Here is a 25,646-nt window from a genome sequence, read left to right as displayed (position 1 = left end):
TTTGCTGAGCAGGCACCACGTTTGGTGATTTACATGTGCAGAACAATACAAATGTATGGTAACCCAACAACAACATTTTCCTGTTGCAAATGCAGTCTTACCATAGTAGTCTAACTCAGGGTCTAAGTTATTTTCAAAGTATTTTAAATATATCAACAATTTTTCTCAAGTCTAAAAACTAGAGGAGAAAAAAAGAAGTCAGAAAGAAAAGTCCTTGTCTTACCTGTCCGCTCACCAAAACATCAAAGCGAATTCCAAAAACCTTGTATAAGTTTCGCTTGGTGACACTGTTTTCTATATAGTATCTGGCGTACCTTTTAGGAGAAACATAAACCATGTTATATGAGACGGGCACACGGAGAGGCTTTTCAGAAGGAAATCCATTGTACATAACAATGCGATCACAAAAAGCAGACAACAACCCCACAGTTCCTAACGTATGGTTCACCATCGTTCACCCACTTGATAACACTGCTTCATCTCCAAAAGTTCCACAAGCCAAATTTATACATAGACCTATTTAAGTGGATCTTTTGGCGCGTATTCACAAACTGCATTTTGAAGTATGTTTAGTAGTACTACAATAGTACGAGAATGTATTTCTCCCTTTGACTTCTATTGAGGGCTAGGCTTTAATCGGGTCTATTGTCAAGTATGGAACTTGCAAATGTGCTGCTGCAAGGTCAAATATCAGAAAATCAACAAAAGAAATGTCTTACCGGTTAGGAACACGGAGAAAGCGTTATAGACGGCAGAGAGAGTGTGATAAAAATGTTGTGCAATGGCCTGCGAGCCCGTTGGCGACCACAACTTCCACTTCAACGAACCCATGGACCCCAACTCCGCTGCCCTGCTCAAAAGCCTTAACAACATCAGACTCGCACAGCTCTTTCAGGGTCCAAAGCACAACACAGGACACACTGCGGACTCCATATTCACCTCCAGTGACAAAATCAAATTCGGCCACACCATCCTGCTTACCACTCCATTGTTCACTGCATCATCAACACACCACCAGACACCACTCCGACCCTACCCAGCACTATTAGACACAGCTGGATTAAGATTGCTGAAGCAGACTTGTTCAACATCCTCGGGACCAGCCAGCCAATCCCCAATAATGCCCCAAACCACAACATTAAAAAAATTCAACAAATGGATATCTAACTGCGCCAACAACCTTCCACCTCTCAAGCACATCAATCAGAGGAGGACCTCCAAGCGAGCCAGCTGGTACACTGATGACCTCAGAGAATCCAAACGCTACTGAAAACAACTGGAAAGGAAATAGAGAAATACAAGACTGTGCTCATATGCTAGCGAGACTAATTAAAAAAAACAAGCACTAAAGAAAGAAATCAGCTCTGACAACTTCAAAGAACTTTCCACAATCATGAAGGAATTCTCTAACCCCACAGCAGCTACAGTTCCATCACACCCTCACAAGAACTCTCAACAACCTCTCCAACTCCTTCCACAACAAAATCACAATGATCTGTAGATCAATCCACAGCCCAACCCAGGAGACATTGTCCACCAACTGCCCAACACCACATGCAAAACCACTCACCATCGAGGACATGGCCGCAATTATGAAATTAATACACTCAGGACCCCCACAGACCTATGCCCCACCAAACCTTTAACTTAGGATATATTAGCTCCACGCTCTCATCAATCATTAACAATCCATCAAATGCGCTACCCTCACAGTCAACTGGAAGCATGCAGAAGTCAACAAGCTCCTGCAAAAACCATTGGCCGACCCGAGCGAACTCAGCAACTACCAACCCATCTCACTGCTTCCTTTACCTGCCAAGGTTACGGAGAAGGCAATCAAAAAACAACTCTCTATTCACCTAGAATATTACTAACAATTGGACAGCATGCAATCAGGATTCTGCAGAAACCGCAGCACATGTACAGCCCTCCTTGCAGCCATCAACAACATCTGGACCATGCGGAAGTTATACGATGGGGCAAAGCGGAGGGGGAGGCACTGAAGCGGGAGGAGCGCAGGGGCCATAGGAAGTCAGTGATATCGCTGGACTGGTTCACAATACTAGGAGCCTTTGAATTGGACGGGGAGGAGGGATCGGATGTCTCGCTCTCTACTGCTTGAACTGTTTACTACCCTCACTACATCATAACTTGCCTCGATACTAACGGGTGCACCTTGGAACATGTTAACTAGGAACCCATACTTTTTGTTGTTTGTACCTCTGGCTGATCGTAAGGGACAATGTCCTAGGAAGATGCTATGTATGGGAGCAGCCAAATGCCGCTCGATAACTGCAATTACAAGTAAGAGTGCCAAGGGTGGGTTTACTAGGGGTGGTGGGTGGCAGATTTACGGGGGTTCTGTTGAGTTGATCATAATGCACCAAAATTGAAAATTTACATCACGGTCGTTATTACTGTACAGTGAGGAGCATGCCCTTCTGTGATTGTCGTTTTATGTAACCTGTACCATATTGATGCTCTACTTGATATGCAAATAAACAAATAAAAAAAAACAACAACATCTGGACCATCCTCGACTGGCGAGATACTGCAGTCTCATCCTGCTCGATCTCTGTACAGCATTCAAAACTATCTCATACCACACCCTCACATCAGAATACAAGGACCAGCTACAAAATGGATTGCCTCCTTCCTGACAGGCAGAACTCGGAGAGTTAGAATTCCACAAAACACCTCGGAACCCAAGACACTCCTCTGTAGAGTCTCACAAGGATCATCTCTTAGTCCAGCAGTTTTCAGCATCAACAGGGCACTCCTCACAGACATCATTAGAGCCCTTGGAATCAACATTGTATCTTACGCTGACAACATGCAGCTCATCATATCCCTGACAGACAATGATAACACCACCAGAAATAACTTTTCAACCTACGTGACCAGTGTCTGACTGGATGAACTGTCTGAAGCTTAACATGGACAAAACGGAAGTCTGATATTTCTCTTATTCTGACCCCATCATTGCTCCATCAGATAAAGCTGAAATTTGGAGTTCTGGAAATAGATCTATTTGCCGTCAGGAAGAATGACCTCCCTCTCTGATTTTTCATATGGACTCCATGCCCAGAAACATGCAAAAGGGATGATCTATCCTTTCCATGGCCCAAACATATACATTCTCTTCTATTAATTCTGAGGGTAATATAAAACACTGAAAAAACAGGTAGAGGTTCTGCTTGTGGTCCAGTGCTGGAGTAGTGGCCCATGAAGCTCTCTCCTATTGCAGTTACCAGTACAAGTGCACTGCGTATTTTAGATGATCCGTTACCAGATGAGGGGCAGTACTCTGACTTATGCATCCCTATACTGCATATAGCAGGGGGTATGGCACTTGAGACGATGAATATTCAGGCTGTGTAATCTTGTCCTGAGGTGCCATTATTCATACAAAAGTATAGGCGTCCATCAACTCTAAAATCTTATTCATGTCATTGGAATACATTTGAAAAATATTGTGCTTCTACAAATAAAAATTACATTTCTGGGAATCCATGAGGTGTTCTTTTTAAAAAAAACTTTTTATTAAGTTTTCTCCATTGTCAGATTTACAACAAGATGTTAGTCTCAGATTCAATAAACTGGCATAGAAGACAAGTACATAAAAAGTGCTTTTACCCTCATCCCTACCACCTTTTCTCTCCCCATGTCTCCGCAGTTTACCTCCTACGCTAAGATTAGAAAATGGTCGGGTTCCTTCATTCCTGGACCCTTGTCGGAACATGTTGGGTTCAAGCAAGAGCCCTCTGAATTGAGCCCAGTCCCCCCAAATCTTAGAGTGCTTTCGCATGCAACCTTTGGCTGTGTAGATTGGTATCCCCGATGTCATATAGAAGTCCAGACCCTTTTTCAGACTTCTAGCAGGGGGGTGGCATAGTTTTCCCAATGCCATGGAATATCTCTTTTTAGCAACCATTAGGGCCATCCAAAGCAGTGACATTTTAAATTTCTTACTGTCCAGATCAACCTGTATATGTAGTAGCACTAGTCTCGGGTCTCTTGGGATATTCCAGCCCAGCACCTTCCTCATTAACGCGGACAACCCATCCCAAGAAGGAGTTACAGGACCAAATTATATGTAGTGGGCCTCCGACTTCCCCTCAGCATTGTAAGCATCTCAGAGAGAGCACCAAAGTGCTCTTCCACAACCTATATCTCGTCCAGTATATACAGTGGAGATAATACAGCTATATGATAATACAGCTGAATGAGTCTCAACTGTGTGCCAATCGCCGCCTCCCATGGGGGAATTCTACTCGTCTAGCTGGCCTAGATATGATTCTCAGGCCTCTCTGTTTCAGGAACGTGCCAGATGTGTTAAGGACCAAGATGCAATATATTTGTGAAGTCTTATGAGGACCCAGGTTTTCCCCCAGAAATTTAAATCTCTAAGGGGCTAGCCATCAGTGGGTCCTCTAGGGCCCCCAAGTATGGTGTCTGGCGTCAATGCATGGTGGATTTGGAGATATCAGAAAAATTGGCTACGGAGGAGTTCAAATTTCTTTTCAAGTGTTGCAAATAATTTCATCGTAGTACCTCGCATCACATCCACTAGTTTGGAGATCCCAACAGTATTCCCTAAACCAAAGCCTCCCAAATGGTTCACCTGGGGAAGTCTGTGTTCTTCGCACAAGGGGGTACCCCTGAGAGTCTACCATTCCACCACAATGGTCTGCTGGTGTTGTGTGTCAAGTGTGCAGTACTACTGATGTATCCGGGGGGAGATCCAGTGCATGGATGTCCTGATAGTGGGGACGTACCCTGCATTGCCCAGCATTTTGGAGGCTTATACCGGGTCATCATCAGCATCTTGCTACCATTCATGGAAGATTGTCAAGTGGGTAGCTTTGATAATAGGACATCATGTCTGCTGTTGCTATACCCTCATCGTATGTGGACTTATAACATTTATTTAATGCAATTCCAACAGTCCCACAATTCCACAGATTCATCACTATGGTCCCTTCCAGTTGGTGAATTATGTTTTGGGGATTAAATAAGGAAGATTCTGCAACTGTTAAAGGATACACGGCAATGAGACCATCTTGAGGATAGCGAGCGGTCCAGAAGTGATAGGGGCAGGGCTGACCAGAACAAAATGTCAGCTCCCAGTTTATCTATCAAGGATTTGGTGTTGTTATGCCAGACATTCTGTTGGTATGGGGTAACATAGACTCCTAAGTATCTGAACACCCCCCCTTCCGCTCGTCTTATGTTTCTCACCCATACCAGGTCAGCCGGTTGGTCACCAATCATTTACAGAAACGACTTGGTCTCATTGAGACATAGGCCTGAAAAAGTACCAAAAATCTAGATGATCTGTAACAGACTGGGCTTGACCACTGCAGGTCTGATAGGAACACCAGTACATAATTGGTGGATACAGTGATTTTATCTTGGAGAAGTGTGGCTCACTGGTTAGAGGAGGCAGACCCTGAAGCAGAGGTCAGACCCCGGACTAGGGTTCAATTCCCGACGCGGCAGGGTCTTGAGCCCAAATATCCACGGATTCGATAATTCTCGTTTCGGTGCCTACTCGAGTCACGGGTTCACACTCTACAGCTCTGGGCATTAGCTTGCTTAATCTCCACTACGGCCCCCCCGCGGCGGGATGCCTGGCTTTCACCTTGGGGATGCCCAGTACGGGTATCTCACAGGGAAAAGCCAGGACGGGTTCCCAAGGCAAGCGCCGAGATGCCTACGGGTAATCGAGCGCTATATAAGAACGCTTAATAATAATAATAATAATAATCTTCTAGTGCCGGGACCCTATGAAAACCCCAGATATGCGTATCTACCTAGATCCATTGCACCAGCAGCTCTACTGCTAACACAAAAACGAGTGGGGAAAGGGGACAGCCCTGCCGAGTTCCTCAGCTGATTCCAATGTCATCTGAGGTAACCTTCCCGATCCTGACATGGGTTTTGAGATCTGTGTGAAGTAGTTTGCTGTAACCGCAAAACCTGGGACCCAAATTATATTTCACAGGAGGGAAAGAGATGACCTCAGTTAATTAAATCAAAAGCTTTTTCGAAGTCAGCTAGAAGCAATGCCAGTAGGCCTTGCCGTCTACCACTCAGAGCTAGGGTATTATAAACTCTTCTGATATGATGCTGTGTCGCTCTTCCCATCATAAAACCGGACTGATCACAGGACACAATAGTAGAAATAACTGTGGTGAGGTGGTTCAAGAGGGCATTCACCAGTATTTTGGCCTCTACATTAAGTACGGATATCATACAATAGGACGAGCACCGATTTGGTGATTTTCCTGATTTATATATCACCACTACCTCAGCCGCCCGTAATGGCCATTAGGTGCTTTTAACTTCTTTAAAGGTGGCTTTTTACTAAGACTAGCCATCTCCAAGCCACGGTCGCAGTGGCAAGCCATCAATGCCTTTAGGAGTCCACTGTTGGAATCTATTTCTAATTTTTTTACTAGACTGTTAAAGAGTTTCTATTTGAAAAGTATTGTGGTCTACCGTCTAGTTCCCTCTTGGGATTTGCCATTAGGATGTGTAGGCTACACTAGTCGCACAAGTTACTTACCTTAAGTAACGATATATCTGTAAGAAACAGTAGTTAGTATTAGATTCCTTACCTTAGAATATCCCCAGGCGTCAGACTGGATCCGTAAAGTTTTGCGTAGCAGCACCCTTGCGCGTCGGTAGGCGTCGTCCGTGGCTCCGCGTCAGTCGTCGGCATCGTGATGACGTCGTTGGAGTACTTAGACGCCGCCATCGCGGGCTGACGTCAGTTCTTATACACAGCTTTATCGCCCGAGAAATGCAGAGCCATGATAAAAACCAACACTGGTGCCATGAAACTAGGGCCCTCAAACGGATGACCTTAACCCTAGATATCGGTTCGCAGAACGGGGAGGATGGATGGGGCGGTAAGGAATCTAATACTAACTACTGTAACTTACAGATATATCGTTACCGAAGGTAAGTAACTTGTGCATCTGAAAGAAACAGGTTAGTATTAGATTCCTTACCTTAGAATAGATACCCCAGCAATACCAACCCCGGTGGTGGATCTGCGAACCAATAATCACACCAGAAAGTCCTGGAGAACGGAACGGCCGAAAAAGCCATCTCTCCGGACTTGGCTGTCCAGGCAATAGTGTCTTGCGAACGTGTGCAGCGAAGCCCACGTAGCTGCCTGACAGATGTCCTGCAAGGGGACTCCCCTGCCCAGGGCCGTAGTAGCGACCGTGACCCGAGTGGAATGGGCCCTCAGCCCCACAGGAGGCTCCTTTTTAGCCAAAGAGTAGCATGCCTTGATGCACAACACGACCCACTGAGAGATGGTCCGTTTGTGCACCGCCCGTCCCTTCTTAGCCCCCACGTAACCAACAAAGAGTTGGTCATCCACCCGGAACTGGCGTGTGCGATCAAGGTAGAAGGAGAGCGCACGTTTTGGGTGAAGAAGGTGGAGCCTCTCTTCCTCTTTCGAGGGATGCGGAGGCAGAAAGAAGGTGGGCAAAGTGATGGACTGCCCGATGTGGAAGGCTGTGACTACCTTGGGCAGGAAAGAGGGACGCGTTCTCAACACAACCTTGTCCGGATGGACAGAAAGGAAAGGAGGCTTAGAAGAAAGAGCCTGGAGCTCACTCACTCTCCTGGCAGAGGTGATCGCAACCAGGAAAGCAGTCTTAAGAGTAAGAAGACGAAGAGGGCAATTGTGAAGTGGCTCGAAAGGAGTGCACATCAAATAAGTAAGAACAAGGTTCAAGTCCCTCTGAGGCATCACGAAAGGAACAGGAGGAAACATATGAGTGATGCCCTCCAAGAACCTATTTACAACCGGGGACTTGAAAAGAGAGGGCTGATCAGGTAGCCTTAGAAAGGCGGAAATGGCAGAGAGGTAACCCTTGACAGTGCCCAGAGCAGAGCCCTGCTGGGCAAGCGAAAGAAGAAAGAGGAGAACCTCAGAAAGAGGGGCAGAGAGTGGATCCACAGCCTTTGCTGTGCACCATGCCACAAATCTGTTCCACCTGCACGCGTATACCGATTTTGTGGAGGGACGCCTGGCTGCCAGAATCACATCGCAGACTTCAGGAGGCAAATCAAATGGCCTCAACTGTCGCTGCTCAATCTCCACGCATGGAGGTGGAGACTGGACAGGTTCGGGTGGAGGACGGTCCTCTGCTGAAGGTCCTCCTGAAGAGGCAGACGAATCGGGGGATCGACTGACATGCTGAGTAGCTCGGGATACCAGTATCTTCGTGCCCAGTCCGGAGCCACAAGGATGACTTGGGCCTGGTCGCGCCTGATCTTCTTCAGCACTCTGGGCAGAAGTGGTATAGGCGGAAAGGCGTACAACAGACCGCAGCTCCACTCGCAACGAAAAGCGTCTCCGAGCGAGTGCCACCTTAGAAATGCCAACGTGCAGAACTGATGACATTGCGCGTTCTCTTCTGTGGTGAATAGATCTAACCAAGGCTCTCCCCACTGCTGAAAAAGGGCTTACGCCACGTCCGAGTTCAGACGCCATTCGTGATCCATCATGCACTGACGGCTGAGTTCGTCCGCCCTGGCGTTCAGAGAACCTGCCAGGTGTTGAACCACCAGGGACTCGCCCTGATGTTCCAGCCATTGCCAGAGACGCAGAGCCTCCTGGCATAGGGTCCACGACCCCACCCCACTCTGTTTGTTGCAGTACCACATGGCGGTGGTGTTGTCCGTGAACAACTGCACTACACTCCCCCGGACAGAGGGGAGGAATGCTTTCAGCGCAAGTCGGATCGCCCGCAGCTCCAGAAGGTTGATGTGGAGCCTGGACTCCGCCGGAGACCAGAGGCCTCTGATCTCCGCCTCTCCCATGTGGTCCCCCCGCGCAGGAAGGACGCATCCGTCACAACTACGTGCTCCGGTTGGGGTAGGGAGAGGGATCTTCCGCTGACCCAATCGCGGTCCGTGAGCCACCACTAATACTGTCTTTCAGTGCCCTCCAAGATCAAGATATGGTCGGACAAGTTGCCCTGATGCTGGGCCCACTGGAACTTCAGGTCCCACTGCAGAGCCCGCATCCGCCACCTGGCATGATGCACCAGAAGGATGCAGGAGGCCATCAGCCCCAGAAGCCGCAGCGTCAACCTGACGGAGACTCGGGATAAAGGCTGAAAGATCGGAATCAGAGCCAGAATATCCCAAACCCGCTGTTCGGGAGGATAAACCCGAAACTGCGCCGAGTCTAGGACCGCTCAGATGAAGAGGAGCTTCTGAGAGGGTCACAGGTGTGACTTCGGCACATTGATGGAGAACCCCAGCAGGTGCAGGAGGTCGGCCGTAGTCTGGAGGTGGCTGACGACTGTCTGGGGCGAGCCCGCCTTCAACAACCAGTCGTCGAGATAGGGGAAAACTGAAACCCCATATCTGCGCAGATGATCTGCGAAGGGTAGCACGGTAAACTGAAAGTGCTCGTGGCCTACCGTGAACCGCAGGTAGCGCCTCATTAAACGGCAATAAAGGCTCCGGAGAGCCAGCCTGCAGCCTAAGGACCTCAGTGAGGATATTGGACCTCACAGTAGCGACGGGGAGCGTACGCGCCAAGGCCTTAGCTACCTGCATCAGCACCACACTATAAGCAGCCCCCTCCTCCGTAGCCACGGTAGGAGTGGAGACAAGACCAGTGTCAGGTGAGGTGTCTAGACCACTGTCCTCCCCTAGCTCCTCTGTCCAGTCCTAAAAAGACTGACACTCACGTGCCAGAGGGTCCTCAGACCCCTCCCAACCCTTCTAGTCCTCCATCTCCTGAAATTTAGGGGCAAAGGATGGAGCCGGATCAAAGAAGAAATGTTCTCCGGCCGGCGTCGAATGCGGCGTCAATCGACGCCGGTCCAACGCCGATCCAGACCGAGTGAGGGATGGGGGATGACGTCGGGGGAGACACCCTGGGGGTCGGCACCGGCAGAGGGGTCGTGAGGTCGACCAGCGGCAACCCGGACCCAGTGGGGCCTTGCGGCGTCGGAACCGAAGTCGCCGACAGCGCCGGGGCCGAAGCACCCGACGGCGCCGGGAGCGAAGCTGCCGGCCCGCCAAGGCCCAGAGTCGGGACTACGGGGCCCGAAGGCACGCCGACAATCCTCGACGGAGGGAAGTGAGTCCTCATGGCCACGAGGAAGTCACGAATCTCCTCCGGCATCGCATTCAGCCCAGGTACCGGCGGGTGTGGGGCTGGCTGCGACGCCTGCAGCTTCGGCTGAGCCGCGTGGGCGGTGTCGCCCAAACACCCGGACGCATCGTGCGAGCGTTGGGGGGAGTCAGAAGAGCGGTGTCGCTTCTTCGACTTCTTGTGCCTCTTACCTGAGGACTTGGAGCCCGACGAGTGGCGTCGACTCGACGAGCTGTGATGACTCCGGCCCCAAGACCGGGCCCTCGACCTCCTCCTGGACCGGGACCTCGAACGGCGCGGGGCCGACTGCCGGAGCTCGAGGCACTTACGGGACTGCTTCCGCCTAGCCTTCGACATCAAGGCCCGGCAGTCGAGGCACGACTTGTCATCGTGGTCGGTCCCTAAACAATGTAGGCACCGGTGATGGGGGTCGGTAACCGACATCAGTCGGTTGCAGTAGACAGAGGGCTTGAACACGGGCATCCCTACCGGCACCGATGGAGTTGTTCGACTCAAAAAACGGATCAAAAGGATCGAAAAAGTGTAGTCAAAAAATGACAAAGGGTATCACTTTTTCCGGATCGGCGCCTGCTGGCACGGAAAAAAGAAGAACTGACGTCAGCGCGCGAGAGTGGCGTCTAAGTACTCAGACGATGTCATCACGGCGCCAACGACGCCGACGATGGACGCGGAGCCGCGGACGACGCCTACCGACGCGCAAGGATACTGCTAAGCAAAACTTTCCGGATCCAGTCTGACGCCTGGGGATATTCTAAAGTAAGGAATCTAATACTAACCTGTTTCTTTCAGATAATAGTGACAAAAGGCCCTAAACTGTGTTTGCATAATTATGTGCAGACTTCTTTTCATTGTTCTAATGATTTGGTGTTAACCATTTTTTGCCTATTTCATCTACTCCTGAGGAAGACATTTTGCATACCCTCAACATTCACCAGGATTTGCAAATCTACCTTTCCAGGACTGAACCATTTAAAAAGATTGCTTTTTGCTCATTACTTTTGACTCTCATGTCAAGGTTTCCGACCTTCATTCAATGACTCTTGGTGGCCGAAGTAACTACTCTTGATAATCAAGGGACTTTCTTCCCAGCACAGTTTCGGGAAAGGTTGCCTAGGGGAGTTTCTGCATCTTAGATACATTAGAGTAGCCAAAATGTTAACACCCACCGCCCCAGCCCCCACTTCGAGTCAAGCCTTGACATTGAGCAAGCGAAGGCTATTCCTCACTACAAGATTCCATTAATTCATCCATGCACCCATTCATCTACTCACCCATTCATCCTTTCCTTATCTAAACAAACTTTCACTAACCGATCTATCAATCCTTTCATCTATCCATCTTGTCACTTGTCCACCAAAACATCCATTCACCCTTCATTTGATCCTTTGACCCATTTATTATTCAACTATACACTCAACCATTGAACCTTCAATCCATGCTATTCTCCACTCACCCATACCTTCACTCTTTCAACCATTCACTTATCCATCCTCCATTCTGTTCACCCAACCATCCTGTCATTCGTTGTTACAACTTTCTTTCACTTCGTTTACCCTTTTCCCTTCTATCGACCCATCCAATATTTTACGCTCCCATCCATGCATCTTTTCACCTATATATACATTCACACATCGATCTCTCCAACTTGTAACTATCCTTTCACCTTTCCATCCATCAATCCTTTCACCATTCCATCTATCAACTCTCTACCCAACTATCTCTTCTTTGCTTTTACGTATCCTTTCTTTATTCCTCCCTTCCACTATTCATCCTTTCTTTTGCCCTCTCTACTTTCGCTTAATCTTTTTTTTGCATGTTTTCTGATTTCACTGTCCTTCTTTTCACCTTTCCTACCACCTTTCCTTTTAATCTTTTTTCACCGTTCATTCCTCCCTCTCCTTTCTTTCTCCCTATTTTCCTTTTTTTCTGTCTCACAAATGCTCTTCTGTCCTTTTTTCCCATTGTCAACCTTTCTCTTTATTTGGAAGTCCTTTGCCCCCAGCCCTTAGTTCTTCCATAGAAGACCTTACAGTGTTATTCATGATATCTAGTGTGGAGACACACAGACGGCAAAGGCCCTTTAATGATTAATGACGTTTTCAGTGTGACCTATGTAGCAGCTGATCAGGCACAGGGGCAACCATGTTTTAGCTGCTAAAAAGGAGGGCTGACAATGCTATTGCTTGGGCTGCATTGATAGGAGCGTTGATGGCTGACATTTCTAATTTACCCACAACCTTGCCAAGATTCCAAGTTCTATGTGTGATTAGCTGCTACAGTCGATGTTTTGCTTCACATTCTAGGAGTTGTAGCTGTGTAATCCAATTACAAAACCAAGACTAGAAATCAAGTGCAAAGAAAATACCTGGTCTGGAGCAGCCTATCATACAGGGATCTAGGAAGCCAGACAGTTCTATGTCTGCGTCTTCTGAGTTAAGTCCAGCCTAGTGCAGTAGAAGAGAACCCTGGGAGAGGTCAGAGGTGCATCATTTTGTGAATGAGGGCTACACTTTACTCGACTATGGCCAAACACACAGGTGTGTATCTTTGCTCTAATTTACACCCATCTGTGTGTGAAAATCAGTTCACAAATCTACATCATATCTGTATTTATTTATTTTAGTAGACACATTAACTTTTGCAGGCAGAGACCAAGAGACCATGCTTTGTCATCTCATGTCAGAAACAGCAGCTTGGTCCTTCCATACCATAGAACTGGTCACACAAATATTACACCCCATAACATAAATTAGTGCCTGTAGCTCTTCCAAATGATGCTGCTCTTTTTGCCCTATGGTGCCCTTAACTCTCCACATCTCACTGCAGCATTGTCTGCAGACACTGTTCCTCTTCCTAGATGTAACAGTAGTAATTTGCATATTTGATACCATCTAACATAACGAGCAAGTGTTCATCCCTAGGAGGTCTCCTAAAACTATTGGCAAATAACAGATCTTTATTGTTACCCAACTCAATGATACTCATTTTATCAACATTGGAAGGTTGCAAAGCTGAGTGGACCCTCTAGGATTCGAACCTGTGGCCACGTGGTCAAAAGCAGATTCTCAAATGGGTGCATTAGTCCACGGAACCCCCAGAACCAGCTCTTTATATGAAACTGTACTTTCTTTCTTTATGTTCTGATCAGTCGTATGCCCCAGACATAGTTGCTGTTTGGAATGTATGCAGATTTTTACACGTGTTGTCACAGTCCACTAACATATCTGTGTAAGTGTGTCCTTACCGATCCTGGGTATTGTTCACACTATGCAAACCCAAAAGGAAATAGTGTGACTTTCTCGTCCTATGCTACCTCTCTGTGTGGAAATCTTAGTGCTACCATCTCATTTGTTCCAGATTACATTTCAGAACGTAAAGATACCCTCACCTGAAGTTGAAGCCCTTTGACACATGAAGTTGAGGATCATCAAGTCCAATGAACCGATAGGATGGTTTGCATAATGTTATAGACCAGTCCAGATCACACTCCCAATCAATAATGATGCCGACAGTCCCACCCTGTTAAGAAACCATAAAAGAAAACTTTAGAGACCATCGTCTAGGTCATTTTGCTAGTGCTCACATATCAAAATAAATAACCATATAAAATGTAAATGGATATGTATTGCACTTTTGATCATTGCAAGTCATCAAAGAATAAAAAAACACTACTTTGTTTTATTGACCATCCCTGCCAACCTCTTACCATATCACAACAATGTAAATAAGAATTCGTATTATTAGGTAACTTAATAGTACTCAATTTATCAAAACAAAATGACGAACGATTGAGTCATCCCACTGGGATTCCATTACATGGCTTTCGGATTACACACAGATCTCAGTTTGTTCCATAGTTGAGACACACAATATCTACCATTGCAAATAGGGCAATCAATACAAGTAGTAAAACGGTGGTGCTTTCAGAAACAAGATCAACTTCCTAACATCACACTTGGATCTCAGTTTCAGGCATACTAAATCTCTGAGCTGTTTTACTAGCTCAATAAGGTGCCATATGGCATTGGACATATTACTACTCATTGTACCTACCTCTGTTTTTGGCTAAATTTAAACTGATAACTCTCTGTTCAGACATAACTAGAACATGATTCAGCTGAACTGACGATTGACCTAACAACCCCAGCACTGATGTCAACTTGATGAGATAATGAAATACCCTAAGTGTAGATCTGCTTGCATCAATACCAATGATCCTTTTAGTGCATTCAAAAGGTCATAGTGGCTTGTATGCACCACAAAGGACATGGACATGCAGGCCTCTCAACTGATCACCTAGGGCCAGGGAAAACGTTTGCTTGCATCTGAGAAGGGACCATGGGGTTTGTAGCTCATGGTCTCATTTAAGGATTGGCAGAACAGGAGCTCCATCATAGACTGGATGAGCTTCTGCTCTGCTAGACTTGGGGTTCACAATCCCATCTAGAGATGGAGATAGGTGAGTCACAGTAAATCACTGCAGAAGCCAATTCACCATAAGCCCACCGACTTAATGCATCAATTGCCACTCAGACAACAAATCCCTTAGCCTTTACAGACACTGCAGAATACCTCTACAGAAGTCTTTGAGTCTATTTATAATAAAGTGGAAGCTGTGTAACGTGATTCAACGTGATTCAACTGAGCCTGGATCTCTGTTGAAGAGCCTCTACCTAAATATGACAATGACCCGTGGTATCCTTGCTCCAGCCAATCACGCAAACCCAAACAAAGCATCAAAGCCCTCAATAAATGGTTCTATGAAGAATTGGCCAAAATGAAATGCATCAACCACAGCTACCTTAGATGAAGAAAATTCCTGCAGAAGACACAAGCATTTGAAATGCAACAGGTCTCGCATTTGTTGGGGTTGAAGCTATCGGCATTGTAAATGACAATGTTTTTAACTTATGCAATAGGTCTTGTATTTGTTGGAGCTATTCTCATTCTAAATGGCAATGTTTTTCAATTATGTGTTATGGAGTGTATGTATGTGGTGTGTTGCGCTGTGGAATTATGTGGATAGTAATTATGTGGTATTGTGTGTACTGCAATTATGTGTTGTGGGATTGTGTGTTTTGGAGGGTAATTATGTGGAATGGTATTTTGTGTTGTAGATTGGTTTGTATTGGAGTTTAATGATTATGTGTGCTGTCGAGGACTGCCTTCCATGGCACACAAAAGCCTATAAATATTACGTTTAAAATGACATAAGACGTGATGTAAATGACCAAACAATAATGCTCTTGGAAAGGATATGCCCCCCCCTTTATAAGACTCCGTCATGTGCCTTTTTCTGTAGAACTTTGTACAGCATGCTCATAAAATAGTGAGTTATTGCCCATCTTAGGGAATTTTGATTAATCTACCACAGTGTCCAGGTCTGTTTGATGAGGTTCTAATGCAGGACCTTGACTAATGGTGAAATCATCATCTGGGACCACAGGATTCCAAGTCTTGCAACTCAGTGCTTTCTTTCTCAAAGTATTTACAAAGGTGTGGCTAGAGGTTGACACAACTGTCTGGGTGTTAGAGTGCTCCAGTATGTGAGAGGCAAAACTCTCACCTTCGAGTCTACCATTAACAAGGCTACTGGGACCAGTACAGAATTCCTATCTTTGCTAAATGACATTGCCTCATTCAAACAGAAGGAATCTCTGTGACATCCAATGAATTTCCGCACTGAACACAGTCAATGAACATGGGTTTGTGCGAGCCAGTTGCCCATAACTTCGAGCATCATTTAATGCACTGTTTGAAGTAATCTAAATTCATTTATGGCGGAGGGAAGTTTATTTTTGGTTGACCAAATAGAAGAAAATAACAGCCCGCCCCTTGAAGAACAATCAAGCAAATATCAAAGACCCTAAAAGGGGTGGTGCCAAAAAAGCAAAGTTTTGAGATATACCGGATAAGTGAAAAAACTGTAACTGGGTTACAATAGTTGGTAAAGCACAGGTTGAGGTGCACATAACATGCAAATGGAAACCTGCATAATGATGCACTATACAAAAAATTCCAAGGGATAGTATTCTTTTAGAGAAGCTTTCAAGTCCTGCTGTTGAGGGCCGAGAAAGCTGAATCTGCAAGAGCTAGCGAGAGCAGGGCAACAGAATAAACTTGCACATCATTACAGCAGAGAATTATTCATGTCATTGGCAAGTTGTATTACAAATGTCCAGATGAGAGAAAGTATTGGTAGAACATAATAATTAAACAATGGCGAAATCAACGAGTATATAGGAACAGGACGAGTGAAAGAATCTTCCAAGGTTTTAACAGAATATGGATGGTTGTTATCAGACCTAATTTAATTTCAGTAGACGACAGCAAATGCTTGCACCCAAGACAAAACATTTTGAGTACATAATGAAAACATGATTAGAGGGCTGCCACTCTTGCAATGTTTGGATTAGGATATTAAATGAGACAAGAGTTTTATTTGACTAATTTTGATAGGAATGGGACCTTGGAGGCCACGTGTTTTTTCTGAAAAAACAAACTCAGGTTATTCAAGTGAAAGAAAACTAAAATTGTAATTTAGGAAAGTCCCACGCAAGAAAAATCGAATTAGCATTTGCAAATATCGTCACTGTTGTGCCTGGATGCTAGAAAATCCGAGGAATGTATAGACGGCTCTTCAGGCCACCACTGCCTAGTCTTCTTTTTTTTTTAACCTTTTATTTATCATTTTTTATAATGCATACATAGTGAAACAATGCAGTACATAAAAGAGAAGCTCCATGTCAATACATAATACAAGGCGGCCAGTTACATATTGACGAGTCCACGTCTATTACAATGGATAACGAAAGCTCAGCAGGCAAATATGTAAACAATAGCTCAACATTGCTGTGCTACAGGTGGGTGCGAAAGATAAAAAAAAGATTGCCTGGTGTGATGCTGCGTTGGTCAGGAACCCCAGGGGGAAGGAAAAGGAACCGCCTAGGCCATACCAGACAGGGGTGCGCGGGGACCAGCACCGGCGACCGCCGCGGACCCAGGGCCGGCAGGGGGCGCGGGAGAGGCAGCCCGAATAGGAATCAGCAGGCAGCGCGATAAGGGACGGGGAAGGAGAGGGCAGTTAGGGGCAATCATCAGCAGTGGCCACCATGAGCTCAGGCCCAGTGGGAAGTGCAGGGGAGGCAACTCTGCCAGGGGGGGATCGGGAGAGGAGATAGGCAACCAGAGGGCCCCAAATATCAACCGGGTGTGATCTGGCCGGCATTAGGTCCCAGAATTCAGCTAAGAGCGTTTGACAACGGGAGGCGTCCTCCAGCCAGGCCGCGACTTCAGGAGCGGGACGACGGCCCCAGCACATAGCCAGTCGTCGCCTAGTCAGCACCAGGAGCATGGCGATTAGCCGGCGAGAGATATCGGGACAAAATTTCACAAAGCAGAGAAGACAGATGGTAGAATCTGGGCGTATGTCCGCGCCGGTAATGGCAGAAGTAGTGGAACAGACCTCTATCCAAAACTCCTGTACCTTAGGACAGAGCCAGGACAGGTGAGCAAAGTCCGTGGTCGGCGCTGAGCAGCGCCTACAGGAGTCTTCTGGGCAGAGCCCCAAACGGTGAAGATGTACAGGCATGCAGTAGAACCTATGTAGAAATTTAAAATGGATCAAGCGGAACCGGTAATTCGGGGCGAGCTTGGTAGTCTGATTACAGCAGTAAAGCCAGTCAGCTTCTGAAATCTCCATGCCGAGGTCCGCGCTCCAAGCGTCGCGCGCACAAGAGGAGGAAGCGGTGGAGGCCAGCAGTGTGAGGGCATACAATCTGGTAACTAGTTTACATGGGGAAGCCGAAGTGTATACGTAATCTAATGCTGGAAAAGTAGGTGGGGAGCATGGGAAAGTTGGGTGCAGCTTCCGGCAGGTGGCGCGTAGCTGATAGAACAGGAGCGTGTCCATCAGGGACGGGGTCTCCGGAAGGGAATAGAAGGAGTCGCCCGGGTACAGATCCGCTACGGTCCTTAGGCCTAAGGACGCAGCAAGGCGAGACATAGCAGAGGCTGCAGGGGAGGAAAATCTGGGTGATCGATAATAGGTGCGGCGTTGGCGGATAGGAGAGGAAGACCGGCGAGACGACTCAACTGCAGCCATGCCCAGCGCAGTGTCTCCACAGTGTTCACCTCCGCCCGGGGCCGGACAGCGGGTGCAAATATAGCCGTGGACAGGGGCCAGGGGGAGGCAACATCCGATTCCATCACGACATGGGGCTGGAAAGGGGTGGGATGCAGCCAGAAATGAAGGAAGCTGGCTTGAGCGCAAAGGGCATATCTTCTGAAATCTGGGGCGCCCAGACCACCCATGATCATGGGAAGCGTTAGAGTTTCATAAGCAATGCGGGGCTGCCTCCCGGCCCACACCAGCAACACCGCCAATGAGCGTAGCCGACAAAAAAAATGAGCCGTCAGGGGAATGGGTATATTGGAAAATAAATAGAGAAATTTGGGGAGAACTACCATCTTGAGGATAGCGATCCAGCCCGCCAAGGAGAGCGGTAGCCGGCTCCATTGAGGAATTCTGGTCTCAAACCAGTCCACCGCACAGCCAAAGTTGGAGCGCCAGAGCTCGTCCGGGTCCCTGCTTAGCCAAATCCCTAGATATCTCGTGGGGCCCGAAGCCCACGCAAAGGGATAGTCAGACGCGAATGGGCGAGTGGCGTCCGTTAAAGGGAAGAGCACAGATTTATTCCAATTAATCTGGCCTCCCGAGAGGCCGCCGAATCGAATGACCTCACGCACCAGGGGACTGAGGTTGTCCTGGGGGTGGCGAACATAAAGAGTAACGTCGTCCACATACATGGATACCAGGAGCGAGTGCGAGGAAAAACCGATGCCCCTATGGGTGTGGTGCTGCCGCAAGCGAGCAGCTAGGGGCTCCATAGCGAGCGCGTAAAGCATGGGCAACAAAGGACACCACTGCCTAGTGCCGTGGGATATGGCAATGGGGTCAGAAACAAGTCTATTAATGCAGAGCCGGGCAGTGGGATTAGTATATAAAAGTCAAATTTTTTGCAGACAATGGTCGCCAAAGCCCATGCGCGACAGAACTTGGAATAGGAAAGGCCACTCCAGGGTATCAAACGCCTTTGGAGCGTCAAGCAGTGCTGCTACGGCTGGAAGCGCAGGGTTGATTTGGTGTAAAACGGAGAAAATGGTTCGGAGATTGTGGGAGGTGGCCCTGCCGGGGATAAAGCCAGATTGATCTGGGAGGGCAATGGTGGGCATTAATAGTAAGAGATGAGAGGCGATTAACTTGGCGAAGATGTTGTTGTCGGTGTTAATAAGGGAGAGAGGGCGGTAAGATTCGCACCGTTCCGCTGGTTTATCAGGTTTGAGAAGGAGGGTCAGCGAGGCCTCGCGAAGGGATGGTGGAAAAGAGCCGGTCTTGAAGGATTCATTGTACATGGTGGCTAAGTGCGGAACGAGAGAAGCGGCAAACGTTTTATAAAAGGAGGCTGGCAGTATTTCCTCCTTCGAAAAAGTTTCGCCTAGGAATTTACGTTGATGATCAGCTAACCAGACTAGGGCTATAGATTCAAAATACTGGTCAAACTCCACCGAAGGGGGAGGAGAGCCGGCGGAGTAAAGATTAGAGTAGAATGCTGCGTATCGGGCGGGTGACCTAGCTCTAGGACACCCCCGCGCCGCACGGCCACCAGCTGCTGCGTGCGCCTCCCTGCCCGTGTGCCTCGATTCCGTCGCGTGACCGCGCCCCCTTCCTTAGAGCGGCGTGGTCCGTGCTCGCTCGAACTGCCCTTGTTGTTTCTGCATTGTATGGTATTTTCTGTATTTATTGTTTAGTAGTTTTGACAGTCTGTATTGCCTGTATTTTTCCCAGTAATTCGTTGTTTCCTTCCTGTGTTGCCTTTCTCTGACCCTCGTCCCCCCTCCCCGCTTCCCGCCACCGCCGCTAACCCCGCCCCTTTTTCTTGTGTACCCTCCCCGCTCCCGCCTCCCAGCTGCTCCGCCCCCCCGCGCACTTCGCCATATATGGCGACCGTGCGAACGCGCAGCGTTGACGCGCAGCGGGCGCGCCGATTGTGCGCCGAAGGCGCGCCAAAGGTAAGCCCGTCTGCGCCCGTCCGTGCCTGGACCGCGCCCAGTGCCAGGACCCCTGGCCCCCACCGACGGAAGCCGACCCGACGAACCTACAACGCCGCCGAACTCATCGCACTCAACACCGGCGCCATCCCGGGATGTCACCGAGCCACCCCGAAGCACACCCACGGACCCTTCAGCTGCCACGCCTGCAAGTTCACCTGCATCCGGACCAACCCTGCACCAACACCCGCCAAGCCTAACACCAGCAGCAACCACCTCAAGTGCATCCTGCTCAACACCCGCTCCGTCCACAGACACGCCATCGAACTCTGGAACCTCCTCGACACCACAGCCCCTGACATCGCCTTCCTCACGGAGACCTGGATGAACGCCTCCTCAGCGCCCGACATCGCCATCCCAGAGGGCTACAAGATCACCCGGAGGGACAGCACCGCCAACCAGACGGGAGGAGGCATCGCCATCATCCACAGAGACACCATCCGCATCACGACCAACACCGACGACACCCTAACCACCGCCGAACACCTGCACTTCCAGATCCACACCGACCCGAAGACCACCCTCAGAGGCACCCTGATCTACCGACCCCCGGGACCACGCACACGATTCAGCGAGGACATCGCCGACTTCATCAGCCCGCATGCCCTCCCCTCCGCCGACTACATCCTCCTGGGGGACCTCAACTTCCACCTGGAGAACAACAGCGACCGCAACACCATCACCCTGCTCGACAACCTCGCCAACCTCGGACTCAAGCAGCTGGTGTCCACCCCCACCCACCTCGCCGGACACACACTCGACGCCGTCTTCTCATCCAGCAAAGACATCGCCTTCAGCCACGCAACAGGACTCCACTGGACGGACCACAGCTGCGTCCACTTCACCTTCAAAAGAACGACGATCCACCACCACCAGCAACAGGTTGCCCGAAGAAGCTGGAACAAGATCACAGCCGACCAGCTCACCGCCTCCCTGAGCCAGCACCCTCCTGCCGGCTCAGCGAACCCCAGCCAGGCCGCCGACAACCTCACGAAGTGGATCAGCAACTGCGCGGACGAACTCGCCCCTCTGAGGACCCCGCCCAGCAGACCCGGCAGCAGAAAAACCCCATGGTTCACCGACGAACTCAAGAGCTCCAAGAAGAACTGCCGAGCCCTCGAGAAAGTATGGAGAAGGGAACCAACAACGGACAACATGACCACCCTCAAGCTCGCCACCCGGAAACACCACCAACTGATCCGCGCCACCAAGAAAAACACATACAAGGACCGGCTGGACACCAACGCACACAACTGCAAGGAACTCTTCAACATCGTGAAAGAGCTCTCCAACCCCAACGCCGGAAACAACGACATCACCCCGTCGCAAGACCTCTGCAACTCCCTCGCGTCCTACTTCCACAACAAGATCGCGGACATACACAACAGCTTCAGCATCCAACCAACGCACGCCACAACCGCAGCAACGCCACCCACCACCACCCTCCGCGCCTGGACTCCGATCAGCACCGAAGACACCATCCGCACAATGAACTCCGTCCACTCCGGATCTCCGACTGACCCCTGCCCTCACCACATCTTCAACAAGGCCGACGCTGTCATCGCACCCCACCTGCGGGACATTATCAACACCTCCTTCGACACCGCCACCTTCCCGGAGAGCTGGAAGCACGCAGAACTCAGCGCTCTTCTCAAGAAACCTACAGCGGACCCCACCGAACTCAAGAATTACCGTCCCATCTCGCTCCTCCCGTTCCCGGCCAAAGTCATCGAAAAGACCGTCAACAAACAGCTGGCCGCCTTCCTCGAGACGAATGGATCCCTCGACCCCTCACAGTCTGGCTTCCGAGCCAACCACAGCACCGAGACCGCCCTCATCACTGCCACCGATGACATCCGAACCCTGATGGACAACGGAGAAACAGCGGCCCTCATCCTCCTGGACCTCTCCGCGGCTTTCGACACTGTCTGCCACCGCACCCTAGTGCAGCGCCTCGGCAACATCGGAATCCAGGAGAAGGCACTGGAATGGATCACCTCCTTCCTCGACGGAAGAACACAGAGAGTCCGCCTACCACCGTACAAGTCAGAGGCCACCGAAGTCATCTGCGGCGTCCCTCAAGGATCCTCGTTGAGTCCCACCCTCTTCAACGTCTACATGAGCCCCCTCACGGCCATCGCACGCCAACACAACCTCAACATAATCTCCTACGCCGACGACACCCAGCTGATCCTCTCCCTGACCAACGACCCCGCCGCCGCCAGAGCCAACCTGCACGAAGGGATGAGAGATGTAGCCGAGTGGATGACGACCAGCCGCCTGAAACTGAACTCAGACAAGACGGAGGTCCTCATCCTGGGCTCCTCGCCCTCCGCCTGGGACAACTCCTGGTGGCCCCCCGCCCTGGGCACCGCACCCAAACCGACGGACCACGCACGCAACCTGGGCTTCATCCTGGACTCCTCCCTCTCCATGACCAGACAAGTCAACGCCAACTCCTCGTCATGCTTCAACATCCTACGCATGCTACGGAAGATCTTCTGGTGGATCCCCACCGAGACCAGGAAGACTGTCACCCAGGCCCTCGTCACTAGCCGACTGGACTACGGCAACGCCCTCTACGCCGGAACCACCGCCAAGCTCCAGAAGAGACTCCAGCGGATCCAGAACGCCTCAGCCAGACTCATCCTCGACATCCCACGAAACAGCCACATCTCCGGACATCTGAGAGACCTGCACTGGCTCCCCGTCAACAAGAGAATCACCTTCCGTCTCCTCACCCACACACACAAAGCCCTACACGACCAAGGCCCGAGCTACCTCAACAACCGAATCAACTTCTACGCTCCCAAGCGCCACCTCAGATCAACCAGCCACGCCCTCGCCGCCGTCCCCCGCATCCGAAGAGCGACAACAGGAGGAAGGTCCTTCTCCTACCTGGCCGCCAAGACCTGGAACTCCCTCCCGACCGACCTGCGCCTGACCCAAGACCACCTCGCCTTCAGGAAGAAGCTCAAGACCTGGCTGTTCGAGCAGTAACGGCACCCCCCCCTCCTAGCGCCTTGAGACCCTACGGGTGAGTAGTGCGCTCTATAAATGTCTTGATTGATTGATTGATTGATATCTCCCCAGTGGACGTGGTGCGATCTGGACCCCCGTCACACAGGGCGGTAATATAGGAGGCAGCCTGAGGAGGACGCAGTAGGTTAGCAAGGGTACGCCCCGGGTGGTCCCTCTCCCCGAAGCAACGAGCCCGACCCTCCCTGCCCAAGAAAGAGAGCTCATGGCCAGCCTCGTCGGAAAATTCAGTGTGCTTCTGGTGCAGAAGCGGCAGCAGATCAGGACCAGGATTCGAAAGCAGAGGGGCATCCAGGTCACGCAACTCTCCCCCCAACCGGGCCAGCGTGGACCGAATAGAGCGAAGAACGTCCGACTGCTTAGAAATGCACTCCCCTCAAATGTACGCCTTGAAACTCTCCCAAAGGATGGAGGCCGAGTCCACTGACCCCGCGTTAAGATCGAAGAAGGTAGCGATGGAGGATTGAATTTCATCGCAGAAGACGGTGTCCCTGAGTGCATCGGGGGAGAGACGCCAGGATAAGGCCAGACGCTGAGAGAATGGGGGTTAAAGGATAAGTTGAACTGGCGTATGATCAGAGAGGGTGCGATCCATGTGGGTAGCATCGACCGTCCAAGACAAGACGTCAGGTGAGGTTATACAGATGTCAATTCTCGACCAGCAGCCGCGCGTACCCGTTACACAAGTCCCCTCGCGGGCTTCCGGGCGGAGATGAGGCCAGACATCAAAGAGTGAATTGTCGCCCAGAATAGAGGACAGAGCTCTGGCGGCCCTTGGGTGGGACAGGTGAGCCCCCGAGTAGTCCATTGTCGTGGAGAGAGCCACAATAAAATCCCCACCCCATATCACCGCAGCGGGGCCACAGGAGGAAATCAGATGCCATACGGTGGCGGCAGAGCGGTCTTGATTCTTCTGGACCTCTCTGCCGCGTTCGACACCGTTCCTCATGAGCTCATTCTCGCCAGGCTGTCTGCGGTCGGTATTGGTGGTTGTGCCTTGGCCTGGTTGTCGTCATTCCTATCGGATAGGACGCAACAGGTCTGGATGCCGCCCCATGCCTCGAAGCCCAAGCCACTTCTCACTGGGGTCCCTCAGGGCTCCACTCTTAGTCCTTTACTGTTCAATGTTTACATCACTCCTTTGGTTTACCTGGCGGAACAGTACGTGGCTAAGATAATTGGTTATGCCGATGACACGCAACTGCTGTTTACCTGGCTGGACGATCATCTGGATACTGTGGCAGTTCAGCTCTGTTTGTCCTCAGTCTTTCGCTGGCTGGCTCTGGCCCAGCTGAAATGTAACGAGGACAAATCCGAGGTCCTTTTTTACGGCACATTTCCCTCCAGCTTTAAAGACACACTGTGGCCCTCGAACATTGCCAGCCCTAAGGTGATGGGTGGCCCTGCAAAAAAATCTTGGCATATGGTTTGGGGAAGATTTAAGATTTGAAGATCATATAAGAAAATTGTCAGGGACATGCTTCGCCACTCTGAGAGCGCTGCGAAGATTCTTCCCACTCCTCCCTAGAGAAGCAAAGGAGACTGTCGCCCAAGCTCTCATTTTATCGAGATTGGACTACGTGAACGCTCTGTTCAGCGGTATCCCTGCATATCTGGTCAAACGTTTACAGGTCATCCAGAATGCCGCTGTCCGTCTCTTGTTTAATGTTCCGAGATGGAAGAGCGTCCGCTCCCACATGCGTAGCCTTCATTGGCTGCCAGTGGCACAGCGTATCCTATTTAAATCTCTAGTGCTCTCTTTTAGAGAAACTCACGATCAAGGGCCAGCCTACTTGAGGAAACGGTTCATCCTTTATGCTCCTTCGCGTTGCCTTAGATCGTCTTCCCTGTATAAGATGACTCTTCCTCGCTTTAAGCGGACTAGATTAGGGGGTCAGTCGATAGCTGTGGTGGCTGCCAGGGCATGGAATGCCCTTCCCCTTCACCTGCGCTCCATTCAGTGCGTGGGTCAGTTTAAGAAGAGTCTGAAAACTCATCTGTTTATCGGTGTGGTAGAAGCTGGTTCCCCCGTTGTGTTTTGTCTTTCTCCATCGCGCCAGGATACTCCCAAGTAACAGAGCGCTTTATAAAATGGTTTATACATACATACATACATACATACATACATACATACGTGGTGGAAAAAATGGGGGTCGTCAGAATTCGGGCCATAGACTGCAGCGATGGTAACTGGCTGGGCATACAAAAGGCCGTGCAAAATGACGTATCTGCACTCCGGATCGATAAGGGCATTGGAGGTCCGCCAAGGGAGACCGCGGCGCAGCAAAATGGAGACCCCCCCTAGCGTAGGCGGAATAGGTAGAGGAGTGCGCCT

The 25,646-nt window shown here is 49.8% G+C and overlaps 1 protein-coding gene across 2 annotated transcripts in view; it reads right to left on the bottom strand.

Moving 5' to 3' along the window:
- The window catches only part of P2RX1 (purinergic receptor P2X 1), a 483,889-nt gene that overhangs the window by 68,620 nt on the left and 389,623 nt on the right, over positions 1–25,646 (bottom strand). For both annotated transcript variants that reach the window (XM_078679688.1, XM_078679689.1), the window contains 2 exons: positions 13,551–13,681; positions 224–314 (listed from right to left, as the gene is read on the bottom strand). In XM_078679688.1, the coding sequence (XP_078535814.1) occupies positions 224–314; positions 13,551–13,681 (222 nt within the window). The remainder of the gene's footprint in view (positions 1–223; positions 315–13,550; positions 13,682–25,646) is intronic.

This window comes from Lissotriton helveticus, chromosome 3_1 (assembly GCF_964261635.1).
Source record: "Lissotriton helveticus chromosome 3_1, aLisHel1.1, whole genome shotgun sequence".
Lineage (NCBI taxonomy): Eukaryota > Metazoa > Chordata > Amphibia > Caudata > Salamandridae > Lissotriton > Lissotriton helveticus.
This window is presented reverse-complemented; position numbering and strand designations above follow the sequence as displayed.